Source organism: Penicillium pulvis, assembly GCF_028828015.1.
Source record: "Penicillium pulvis strain IBT 33274 chromosome Unknown contig_23_segment0_segment0, whole genome shotgun sequence".
Taxonomy (NCBI): Eukaryota; Fungi; Ascomycota; class Eurotiomycetes; order Eurotiales; family Aspergillaceae; genus Penicillium; species Penicillium pulvis.
Window position 1 is genome coordinate 3,376,943 of NW_026643075.1, and position 12,577 is coordinate 3,389,519.

The window sequence follows — 12,577 nt, forward strand, 5'->3', positions numbered from 1 at the left end:
GGGAATGGGCGTAGAACACATTTCATTTCAGATGACAGATTCGTCAGCATTAGCAGCCTCATTGTGGTGCTGGTGCCTCGGTTTTGCGGGGATCGCACGCCCACACGGATGATTGACCCGTTCGCTTAGTCTCTGGAAGAAGGAATTGCGCCCGTGACGGGTGGCTGGACTGCCAGCAGTGACCCGGGCGCTGGATACGAGACCGGGCATATCACGGCCCCCTGCGTCCCTCTTGATTGGTAGTATTTCGGCACGGGCGTAAATATCACGCAGTGGCTGTGTACATAGCGCTCATTTATACTTTTGGACAGATCCCGCTCTTTCTTGTTGATTTTTCTGGGCAAGAGATGTTCGAGAAATAGCGAGTATATTCCGCAAGACCCTGTGGATCACATAGAGCCGGTGGATGAACGTGGGCAAAAGGGAAAGCGGCACTGGGATTGGACAACGGGTGCAAGTGCGGGGATTCGGGCTTCCAAGGTCTTGGCCTTTTTGTCTTTGGACCTGAACCTGCTGCCCTGCCAATTCTTTCCTTGTCATTAAGGGCGCAGGCTAATCAGTACTGGTAAAGTAAGCCCGTGCTGGCTGCACTATTGCTGATTGCCCATTATTTCCGTGAGGCTTAGATTGAAAAATATTTTCTCTTCCTTGTCACTTGCGGTAAACCGTACAGCCTCATTTGCGGAATATCTTGAAACTTAAAACACCCGATTGCCACCATTCTTTGGAGATCTCTTTAACACATTTTTCAAGGGCAATGAAGATTTAGTCTAGGGGTATTGATGTGATTATGACGACAAATCCATCCGAGTCCACGATTTGATCTCAAGCTCCTGGCAAGGCACGAAAGATACCCGGAAATAAGCTTATTGTGCTCCAATAGCCTATTTGCCTTGAAAGCCGTTTGTCCAAAAAATGCGTCGCTAGGTCACACGAGTCGAATTTGAACCTACGAGGTACTCTTCGTCCCCTTCATTCCGGTACTTAAGCCTTGGTTCCTCATGCCGCACCAAAGTGAAAAGCTGACTGGGTCCCTTTAAAAGGTCGGACCTGCACTCAGTCCGCGGGGATATCTCACACGCGACCACCGTGAACTCGAGCGCTTTGGCGAAACAGGTCGATCATGGCCGCCGATCTGGATACCAACAAAATCAAAAGCTGGCGATCCATAATTACTTTGATTGTTTTTGTTATCACTAGTAAGTGTTGCGCATCATTCAGACTAACACGACTGATTGTTGATTGTTTTGTGTAGATATTATTGTGCTTTTCCCTTTTCACATCCCAATCTATCTTCCCCGATGGCTCGTCAACATAGTCGCGGATGGTCTGGCAGCCATGCGCATAATACCACAACGAAAACCCCATACCCGATATGACCGCTCAATCTTCGTCAAGTTCAACTTCCCTTTGAACTTCATTACAGCACCTCTAATAGCAGATCTCTTCCTGTTGGCGATCTTGGCCATTGGCAGACAAGAAGTACATGACGGGACAGTGGGCGCGGACAACATCTCCCCAATTGATATTATGGCCTTCTTCCTTACTCTGGCCTATATTGCTATCTCGATTGATGCATCAGGTCTGATCAGATACCTGGCTTTTAAGGTTCTCCAGAAGGGAGGCAATCTGGGGCATAGGCTGTTCTTTTACCTCTACGCATTCTTTTTCGGGCTGGGCAGCTTCATTGGAAATGACCCCATTATCTTGTCTGGTACGGCCTTCCTCGCCTACATGACTCGAGTATCCAGCAATATCGTTCACCCTAGAGCTTGGATCCATGCCCAATTTGCCGTGGCCAATATCGCATCCGCTATCCTGGTGTCCTCTAATCCAACGAACCTCGTGCTCGCGGGCGCGTTCGAGATCAAGTTCATTGTGTACACCGCAAACATGATCGTACCCGTTGTCGTCACAGCCATTGTCGTATTCCCGTTCTTGCTCTACATCCTCTTCGCAGATGTGTCCCTCATCCCAGTCTCCATCAAAATGCACGAGCTGTCTGAGGCAGCGAAAGCCCGGAAACCCGTGAATCCAAATATCCCCTATGCCCGGGGCACTGCGGAAGAGGAAGAAGAGGCCAATAATGAAAATGGGAAACTTCTTTCCCTAGAAGAGATCATGAATCCGTTCCTGGATAAAAGCGGTGCTGCCTTCGGAGCTGTGATTATGGCAGCTACTCTCATTACACTTCTAGCACTTAACGCGGCCAGTAACTCTGGCAAGGAACACCCTGTTTACTGGGTCACTTTGCCTGCTGCCTTTGTCATGTTCTGCTGGGATCTCACGTGTGGTTGGATACACCGACATGAAACGCGTGAAATTGCTGCGAAGGGCAGACGAGAGGTTGAACTTGCGAGAGCGGAACGAGAAAGAGTGCAGTCACTCCAGAACTCACCGATGCAGGCTCCAATGGAAGGTGAACACTTGAGAGATTGGCCCCAAAGCCAAGCTACGCAAGGTGGGATTCCTTTCGGTGCCATGGATTCCAGCATCAACACAAAAATACACGAGGATAATCAAATTCCACTGTCAGCTTCTGCGCTGGTGGAGAAGGATCAGTTTCCAGAGATTCAACAGCCCGGTGTCATTGTCCGCGATACCCAGATGTCAGCAATCTCTTCGTCGACCGAGCCCCTGGATGCGCCCGCTGCTTTGGATGCAGAGAAGCGAGGAGGGCTAAACAAGACAGGAAAGCAACAACCAGCCACATTAGTTTCGATCAGCGCCGATACCTACCGATGGATGCAAGAGACATTCCCAACTGTGACAGTAGTAGTTTCCCACATGCCCTTTCCCCTGGTCCCATTCGCGTTGTCGATGTTCGTCCTCGTGCAAGCACTCGTGACCAAAGGGTGGGTTCCAGTGTTCGCCTATGGGTGGGATCATTGGGTTAGCAAGACTGGCACAGTAGGAGCAGTAGGAGGGATGGCATTCCTCTCCGTGATTCTTTGCAACGTGAGTTCAAAATACGCCGAGTACATTACACCTGCTAATTCAATTTCTTTCCTGGGCAAAAGTTCGCTGGTACGAATATCGGAACCACCATTCTACTCTCTCGAGTTATTCAGTCCTGGATGGAGATTCACAAGCAAAATGGAATTCCAATCAGCGATCGTACATTCTGGGCAACAGTATACAGCATGGCCATTGGTGTCAACTACGGTGCCTTCAGCACATCATTCAGTGCTTCATTGGCCGGCCTACTGTGGCGGGATATTTTGGCGAGGAAGCATATCCGCGTCGGCAGCCTTGAATTTGCGCGTGTGAATCTCCCCATTATTGCAATTGCGATGGTTGTTGGATGTACAGTTCTGGTGGGTGAGGTATATGTTGTCCGTGGTACCGGACCTTATGACGCATGAGGTGGATCTGGGCGTAAATGCTTTTTCATAGATTTTGATTATGGCTACATGCCATTAAATAACGAACTCTCCTTATAATCCGGCGGACGAGTTTATGAAGTCTAATGAACTGAATGATTTCACATTTCACCGATAGCGTGGCGTCCATTGACTCCATAGCTCTATCCCGCTCATGAGATACTCAAGGCCCTTGATGTATTTCTCCATCTCGGGCCTCAAAGTGCCACCGGCACTTTCTCTGATTTCCGCTGCAGACTGCGCCAGTACGAGCTCCAGCTCTCGACAGTAGCTGTACATCAGACGCTTGCAAGCAGGGTAGGGCAGACCCGTTTCCTGCGCCAGCACATGAACGGCCGAGAATGGCTGGGCTCCGTCTGTCGAGTGCTCTTGGTATGCTTTCCACTCTTTGTCCCAGCTGTACACATCATTCAAAACTCCCATGAAGCGGAAGGCGGTGCTTTCAGGTGCGGAGGTCTGTTGAAGCTCGCTAGGGCTGAGGTGTAAGTTTGCACCAAATCGAATAAGTGCTGTATAGAACCTAAAAGCCAGTCAGTTCATTGAACCAACCCGGCCTAGCTTCAATGAATACATACGACCTGCCAACGTCTATCTCTCTGCGCTCGAGATACGGGCCAAGATGCTTGATAGTTGTGCGTTCCGGTGCAGTTTGCATCTGCAACAGCGTACAAAATCCCTCTACCAAATCATTTGCCAGGGTTTCATCAATGGTTCGCATAGACTGGAGAGTATCAAAAAGCATCCATTCCACGCAGACTGATCTGTCGGGCTCTTCTTTCCCTCGTGCAATCTGCATTATAAGTTCTCGGTATGACAGCATATCGGCCGCATTCATTTTATCCAGTTGGTCTGAGCTAGTGTCAACTACAAATTCCATCAATCCGAGCTTGAACTCACCATCAATTAAGAGGGCCAGATAATGCATCTTGCACGTCACTTCAACCCGCTCATCGAGCGTGAGCGGGAAAAATTGACTAAAGGCGCGCGAAAACCCTAGAGCAAGGAACCCTTTTTTTTCTTTCTCGCTGGAAAACTTCCAATGCTGCACGAAGCTTGGCTCTACCAATGCTTGGATTGCGTTCCATCCTAGGGAATGGGCCTTAGATTCCAGCTGACTGGGCCCAACTCCATATTGTAGGTGGAAAGGGGCTGCTTGGGCCGTAGAGTATCGCTTCACGGAGGTAGCTGCACATTTTGATGTTGAGAAATTTTGTGGTCGTTTATGAATGCCAGATCTAAGTGTGAAGCTGTACGGCTTTGGTAATACATGCTTGACAGGATGTCTTGCAAAAAGCCACATATTTATCCCTTTTTACCGCCGTGGCCATGCAGGATGCTTCAAACCTGATGTGGGTCTGCGTATATACCTCAATTGAGATTAGCTAAAGCCAGCTCAATTCGAAGGATTGCTTACACAGGACGAGTATTCAGAATTCATACTATAACACAGCTTCTGGGGTTGTTTCCCACCAGATTTCTGTCGACGTCCCAATCGATAAGGCAACGCACGGACCAACATCCGAACTGATGTCACTGTTCCGGCACCTTGCCATCCAAGATTTGACTACATTGCTCCATCTCTCACTAAGAACATCTGGTCATTAGAAATTCAATTCTTTTGCCAGGCTTCCTGATTTCGGCGGCCCTGATACTACTTGCTTTCAAGACTTCATTCTCCAAGCACAGTCACCCCGAGCGACCCATTCTGCCCCACCATAGAATTTCAACTTCGAACAACTAGGGATTTGATTGATATATGCCACGTTCTGTCAATATCCTTGGCTTTCACTCAATCCATACATTCTCTTGCCAGCTCAGCGCGGCGAGGTATCTCCTGGGACTCCGGAAACATAAAACAATCCGACAAACCTCATTCTTCTCAACCATCTCTACAATGACACCCCCAAGGCCAAGAGAAATAAAGGCCCCATGGCGTGACCTTCTAGCCTCGCATCTCAAACAAACCCCAGGCTATGAGTTCACCCTTGGTACAGTTGAATACAACTCCGATGGTGAACCAGTACCCCGTGTCCGCACCTGCGGCTGCCGTGGTTTCTTCCCCGAGCTCGAGCTCCATCCAAGTGGGCAAGAAGACGTGAAGCAGCAGGCTCAGGGTGGTGGGAATCCTGCTAAGTATGAGAGTGATCTGTTAACATTTACAACGGATCCTCGGATGGAGAAGCTCTCCCAAATTGTCGAGTCTGGGTATCATGTTGAGGCTGTATTTTGGCTTCAAGACTTGATGACCCAATGGCGGGTCAAAGGAAGAGCATTCGCCTTTGGAGAACCTGATGCTGAGAATTCGGAGTCTCCAGAGGATACCAAAGCTAAGATACGAATTACTGAGTGTTTGCGCCACAAAGATGATTATGATGAGAGCAAGGAGTGGACCTGGGATAATGTTGTGACTGAGTATTTTGCAAACCATTCTCCCATGATGCGAGGTATGTTCAGGGCTTTTTATGACTGTTTTGTATCTACAATTGGCCTCTGTGTTTTGCAGTTGTTTAAGCGATGTTACTTTTGCTAACCATCGAACTGTTCAGGCTCTTTTCGGTGCCCACCTCCTGGAACACGTAGATCACATGTGCCTAGTGACCCATCCTTGAAGATGGGACAGAAAGTTTCTGATCTACACGATCCTGTTGCCCGTGCCAACTTTAGAGTAGTGGCTATCATTCCTGATGAGGTTGAGCGACTTGACTTATCTGATATGAGCAATGTACGAAGGGAAAAATGGGAATTTGTGGGGTCCGACGATCCAAAAGAATCTAGCGAGCCTTGGGCACACTGTGAATTATGGCCGTGAGAGGCATGATTACTCGTTATGGCACTGTATCTATTTAGAAATAGAATTCATGGTGAATATGTGTGGTCTTTTGTGAATGTAGGGGGTTTCCATTCACCTGCAATGCAAACGGTGCAGTGCGTACTGGAAGGGTAGTTTCTATGTAGAGTATTCAACTGAGTAACCCGTGATAAGTCAAACCCTATCTTAATTGGAACTTTACCTTCAGATTCATTAAGTTCCAAATTCACTGTGATCTAGAGTGTTAGTGAAGCATGAAACCCTTACAATTCCCTTGGTTGTTTGCCAAATTCTGGCATCATTTCCCCTCATTGAACCAACCTTCTTTCCTTTCTTACTGGGTTGTTTGACACTACTTCAAAGCCCTTTTCAAACGTGCCCGTTAGGCTGGACCCAATGGATACAAGTATGAAGACCCAAATTCCCACCATCTCTACGTTCCAAGGCTAATAATCTTGGGTCATCGACAACAGCTGTGGATACCACTGTCCCCAAGGTGGTGAAGAAGCGTGGTGGTCCGGCTTGTTCGGACTGCAAGTCCAAGAAGAAGCGTTGCGCCCATCGTGGTGCAGAGGGTGAGACTGAGTTGGCATCTAAGGCCACGCTTGCTCCGGCCCCGGCTTCTGCTATGAAGACCAGGAAGCACCAGAGAGAGGGCACGATCAAGGTTCGTTCTGTGATATCGTTGCCTAGCTTCAAGTTCTTCCTCTCTTTCTCTTTCTCTTTCCTCTCTCCTTCTTCAACCACCACACTTCACTCCTTCAAGCTCTGTCTCAGCACTTGAAAGCTGACAGCCAACGTGATGGATCAGACTCCGGCCTCCGATGACGCTCCTCCGAGCCCCAAGAAGGTGAAGATCGAGAAGACGACGACCAAGAAGGCCATCAAGGCCAAGACCACCGCCACCAAAGCAAAGGGGAAGGGGAAGACCACCATCAAGGCCGACCCTGAAGTCGATGAAGAAATCCAGACTGAGAAGAAACATCAGCCTGTGAAGCGCGTCAAGCGCAAGCAGGCTGCCAATCCCTCTCCCCCAGATCGTCCTGCCCCTGGCCCTGCCGCAGACGACGCAGACGCCGATGTCACGTCCACTCCTCCGGTCTCTTGTTTCGCCGCCTCAGAACCCATGCCCGACCACCCCACCGATGCTTTGGAGGGCACTATGCGGATGAGCGTGCACACAGTCTGGTCGCAGAAGCTGCAAACGCACCTTGCCGAACTGAAGGCGGACTTCCAAGCCGCCAAGGAAGCAACAGATGCCGCCATCGCCTCTGCTGATGCCGTGGTGGAGACCGTTGAGATATGGGAAGCGATATGGCGCAAGGGCCAGTGATAGTTAAAAAGGTCACATTCACCTGTTGCTGGCCTGGAGCCGTGTATCCTGGTGTGTGTATGTCTTTCTGCTGTTTGACTTCTGTTCCGGTGTACTGTCGGTTTGTGCTTTTGCTCCCAAGGGAGCTAAATGAGATTTACCTTTGTCTGAATAGTCTGCCATCTCCATTCTCTAGACGTACATACCCAGTGATTGATTTGATAGATAAAACCCATCACGTGAGAGTACTTTCACGTGCTTTCAATTAGTCCACTTGCATCGAACACAATTTCAATACTGATCGTTTCCCCAATGAGACGGTCTGGATCGAAAGCGCATGCGATCTCGAGTTTGCGATTGACGGGAGTAGCACGACAAGGAAGGAACGACAAAGCTCGGTGGTCTGCTGTCCAGTCGACGACAAATGGCCAATACAAAAGGAATGCGATACGAGCCCGTCCTGGGCAATACACGAACCTTGGCTGTACAAGCCGAGTACAATACACAGCCAAGCCGACTGAGTGCTGTCGATGGGGCACGATCAGCCAACCATAAGCTCTGATCAGGGCGACGGGGCCACTCCGGCCCCGTCCACGGGTTGTCCCGCGAGAAAAGGATCGGCCCTGCTATGTATCCATCAGTCGCATTGGTAATACAGTAAACACGAAAAATGCAATTTCAAATGATTTTATGTAACTTGAAGTTCTATGAACCCCGTGATTCCCGATCCCCGACCACCAGCGACCGTTACGTGTCATGTCCCGCTTAGGCAAGGTTCCCGCTTCGGTTGAGTGGTTTCCACTTCGTTATGGGGCTGTCATTCCTCTCTGGGATAGGATTGGTGTGTGATCAACTTCAAGTGTTGCTTCTTGTCCACTCTGCCCAGCCCGAGGGTGTGGTTCGGTTGCCAGGGATCTTCGGGTCTGGATAGGGAGGGGATTGTCAATCCCGTCTGCGAGTGTTTCTCCCCGCTCCAAGCGAGGAATGGGCGGTTGGGATTGACCGTTTCTGTTGGGTTGTCCCGCTATTTGGGGATTCTCAAAGCCATGGAGATCCTCGCGAGAGAACGTGGGTCATGCATATCATGATGTTGGAGGGTCAGTGTTAGTTTTGACGGCCTGCAGGATGCCTTTACAAGGTTTTTCACCGCTCCTTAAGTGTCACGGACATAAGCCCAATCTCTCTGTAGGGCCCCAGCGAGTAGCCTTGATATCCATGTTTTAGGAAAGCCCTCAACTTGGTAGGACCAGGAGAATTTAATAGTAAACCTCAGGCAATAATAAATACTGATACAGCGTACAGTACATGTTGAGTGGGGAGTGCTTTGGTTGTGTTTTCCGGCAGATTATTTCCGTATTGAACTATGCAAAAGTACAGTGGATCATACCGTAGCGTGACCATACCCTTCCAAATTCTGGATTCTTCCCCGTCTTGAACTTTGGGTTATTTGGGGTTCTTTTTCTTCTTTACAACCCCTCAACATTATTTCACCGACTCTCCCTCGACCACGGAAATATATTGGTCGCCTCTTTCTCGAGATAGGAAACGGAACATAGGACGCCTTTCTTCATATTCCCCTGTCTTCCGGACACGACATCACGACGAAACGAACACATTGAAAATACCCCGTCTATAGATAATTCGTCCCCTTTCCACCTACGCCTGATCCTCGCGCAGGTCACCTCTATATATTCCTTTCGGTCGAATTATTCATTGCCAGAGTCTCACCGGCATGGCTGCATCCATGGATGCGCTGGGGGCCTTCACCCATCTTCAGACCAACCTGCCCGCATGGATCACCCGTGTCTCCGAGCTGGCAGCCCACGCCTCTGCCAGACATGCCGAATACTCAGAAGCCTACCAAAAACACTCCAAATCCAAAGCGCGCCGCCGCAAGAACAGCTCCGTATGCTCTATCCGCACCGATAACCTCGTCCCGATCGCACAGCAGAAAACCCCCGGCCCGGAATCCGCCACAGTCAACACTTCAATGTGCAAGGAGGAGAAGGTGCTGGCCCAACAGGCCGGACGCAAACGCGGCACCGACGAAGCGCCATCGATCGACTCGAACGAACGTTACGACTTTGTCAGCACCCGCCACAATGTCATTATCGACTACGATGGCCACACACAGAAAGTCCTCGAACAGATTGTAAAGGATATCGGCATCGCCAGGAACAACATCCGCCGTGGCAAGATGTCAATGATGCCTCCCCGCATGGGAATCCGCTCGAATGCTCTCAGCAGGACTGCTGTTGGCGCATCTCCCGAATCATCTATCGCCTCTCTGGCCTGCGTCCGTAGCACACGAACCGCGACCGGCTTGGTAGGTGTGACCGGAACTTCGAACGGAATTAGCAAAGACTCGCCTTTTGATTTCTCCGACAAGCAGTTGGAGCTCGCGCACGGTCTCTGCGAAACAGCCGCCTTCCAGGTTCTCCGGTCCGGCGACTGTGGAACCGAACTTGATGGTGTCGAGGAGAAGTTCAAGATGTTACTGGAAATGACCACCAAAGAGGTCGCCCGTCTGGAAGAAGAAAAAGAAGAAAAGAAGAAACGGGAGGAAGAAGCGCCCGAAGAGGAGATAGAGGAACCCATACCGCCACCTCAGACTTCAACTGCCGCTCGACTTGCTCGTATAGCAGCCCTTTCAGCAAACAAGCCCTCGACTTCCGCAACGGGCACTATCGAAGTCGACGACGATTCCTCTTTATCGGCAGAGTCCCTCGAACTCGACCTTTCTGCATTCCGATCCTCGAGAATCCGAGTCTAGACTAAGTCAGGCTTGAAGTCGGGCTCCTCTCCTCTATTAGCGATTAAGCGTGTTATCGAGCCATATCCAACCACATCATTGCCTTCCTGGTTGATCTTGTCGATATTCATTCCCAGATACCTTGTTTTGCCTTTGTCATTTCTTATCTGTCTGTGAGGTAATTCAGCCGCCAGCCTACGGCTCTCAAGCACGCATCTACCGTGTTGTCACTTCTTTTTTCCACAATTCTTGCCTGTCTTTGACTTTCTCCTTTTTTTCAATTGGGAAACTTGTTTTTGAGTGCGATATATCCATTTTCTAACCATCATTCTGCATATTTGCGAGCACGCACCTCATCACATGGAGCATACGGCGTTATCAACGGTGTTTTATTTGTTTGTTTACATTTGCATTATCTTGGCCACTATTCCGTATCTATCCTTTCTCAGGAATTCGAATCTCTTTTATTTTGTGATTTGGAGCGCACAACTTGAGAGTAAACCCATTCTCTCTATCCTCATACAGGTTGTATATTGCGTAAAGCCTGGCTCGTGCAACATAGTCAAACCCACAAAATCAACATGTAGCAATCTCCTCTGGGCAAAAGAAATCAGGATTTCAATCCTGCAGAGTTCGTCATGTACTCTACAACAAACTTTTTCTTTCTGCATTCAATTCTTCCCATTGGATCCCAAGACTCTGCCCATATTAAAATAAATTGGGGACATGCGTTCGCGGCTCACAGTGCATGTTCGGTCGATCAAGCTCCTTGTACAATTTTTTTTGACATGAATCGTCATCTCTGATTCGTCCTCTACCCGAGGCGGGGTCCTGTCATTCCCCACGATACTTGCATTCGAAACACTGGCATGCGAGGCTAAGATGCAACGGTTGATCAGTACAGTTAGGATGAGGGGCCAGTATGGGTACCCAACTGTCTTACCCTAGCGACCAGCCAACAATAGTCCCCGTGCACACAACCCACACGCAAAGACGTTGAGACTAGTACTAGTGGTTAATATAGAAATTTATTGGATAATATGGACCCTGTGCCGAACTCCATGGATACCTACAGTATATTGTAGGTGCTGAGTGAGATGAAACATCTATCGCTCAACTCAAATGCCATGTTACAGAATTCCCACCACTCCACTCATACGTATCTGAAACAATCGAAACGACTCGAGACACAGGTCACAAAAAGCGACATGGTAGTTTGGACTGTACGCGTGCCTGCGCGGCATCCGACGGTATGTGGGGTCTAGACTATAGTGTCTACATAGGCAAACAACAAGGAATATAAAACTTAGCTGCACCTAACGACGAACTAGCAGGGAATGAGAGACGCCGACCGTGTTTTTTTCCGCGAGGTTTCTTTGTTCCGCAAGCTCTACCACACACGTAAATGGAGGCTTACAAGGCAAACGTATAGCGATCGGGTCGCAAGTGTATTTTGAGGCTGGTCTAGACATTGACTATCGGTACCTTTGTCGATCATGGTGGAGTGGTTGTCTGGGTGAGGCGCCAGCTGAGTTCATTTTGGCCCCCTGTTCAAGCCTCTAGACGAGGAACTACGAAAAAAACACCACCTACATCAGTGGCTTTTCGGCAATTCGTTTCTCTTGCCTTGACATGATAATAGGAGAATGAAAATGCGAACTGAACAGAATCTTGCTTGCCTTGAAGATCACAGAATCAAATTACTTACAGATGCCAGCGCATCGGGGGAGTATATCTCCATATTTTTCCATTGGAAAAGATCGACCCAAATACCGAATGCAGGCAAATACAAGTACCAATACACAGCTTCCAGAAAACGATAAATACAATTATACAACGGGAAAAAAGGGCAATAACAGCACTAAATCCTTCGGTTAATCCACCTGGCCCCGCATACCCGTCCCCCCGGAACTTGCAGCTGTCATTAATTGGCCCGTCAGAGTAGAGTGACTTTTGTGTCCGCATTAGGAATTTCCCGGAACATTAGTTCAAAGTACTTTACGGGGGACGACATAAGTACGATGCAGAGAGGGGTTGTGGCGGCTTGTTCAGCAAGGCAGCCGCAATGGTTCCCATGACTAGATATAAATGAACAGAATTGGAATGATGAATTGCGAGTGCGAAGACGGGTCTTATCTGAATGATTACTAAAGCGTATGGCCTGTGATCTGGATCGGCTCTGTTATCTATCCCCTTTATTTGAGAGGTTGGGGCCAGTTTCGTGTATGTGGTCCCGAGGTCCCTGTAAAAGACCGGGTGGTGATTGTTTTGTGTTGATTTAGCTTGTTTCTAAGGCCACCAACGCTGACTCTCTAATGTAG

The 12,577-nt window shown here is 49.1% G+C and overlaps 5 protein-coding genes across 5 annotated transcripts; 4 read left to right on the forward strand and 1 right to left on the reverse strand.

Annotated features, from left to right (window-relative positions):
* Positions 1-1,123: 1,123 nt before the first annotated feature.
* Positions 1,124-3,365, forward strand: N7503_005549 (putative arsenite efflux transporter ArsB-like; the record flags this gene model as incomplete). Its single annotated transcript, XM_057065096.1, has 3 exons — positions 1,124-1,199; positions 1,256-2,958; positions 3,021-3,365. 3 exons carry the CDS (start codon positions 1,124-1,126, stop codon positions 3,363-3,365), a joined length of 2,124 nt encoding a protein of 707 aa, XP_056922839.1.
* A 126-nt stretch (positions 3,366-3,491) lies between these two features.
* N7503_005550 (uncharacterized protein) lies at positions 3,492-4,683 on the reverse strand (the record flags this gene model as incomplete). Its single annotated transcript, XM_057065097.1, has 3 exons — positions 3,492-3,903; positions 3,959-4,232; positions 4,281-4,683. 3 exons carry the CDS (start codon positions 4,681-4,683, stop codon positions 3,492-3,494), a joined length of 1,089 nt encoding a protein of 362 aa, XP_056922840.1.
* A 594-nt stretch (positions 4,684-5,277) lies between these two features.
* N7503_005551 (uncharacterized protein) lies at positions 5,278-6,192 on the forward strand (the record flags this gene model as incomplete). Its single annotated transcript, XM_057065098.1, has 2 exons — positions 5,278-5,827; positions 5,930-6,192. 2 exons carry the CDS (start codon positions 5,278-5,280, stop codon positions 6,190-6,192), a joined length of 813 nt encoding a protein of 270 aa, XP_056922841.1.
* Positions 6,193-6,588: 396 nt separating this feature from the next.
* On the forward strand, positions 6,589-7,525 carry N7503_005552 (uncharacterized protein; the record flags this gene model as incomplete). The annotated part of the gene is made up of 3 exons (XM_057065099.1): positions 6,589-6,598; positions 6,666-6,859; positions 7,004-7,525. 3 exons carry the CDS (start codon positions 6,589-6,591, stop codon positions 7,523-7,525), a joined length of 726 nt encoding a protein of 241 aa, XP_056922842.1.
* A 1,711-nt stretch (positions 7,526-9,236) lies between these two features.
* N7503_005553 (uncharacterized protein) lies at positions 9,237-10,277 on the forward strand (the record flags this gene model as incomplete). The annotated part of the gene is made up of 1 exon (XM_057065100.1): positions 9,237-10,277. The coding sequence occupies one exon, from the start codon at positions 9,237-9,239 to the stop codon at positions 10,275-10,277; it is 1,041 nt and encodes a 346-aa protein (XP_056922843.1).
* Positions 10,278-12,577: the final 2,300 nt, after the last annotated feature.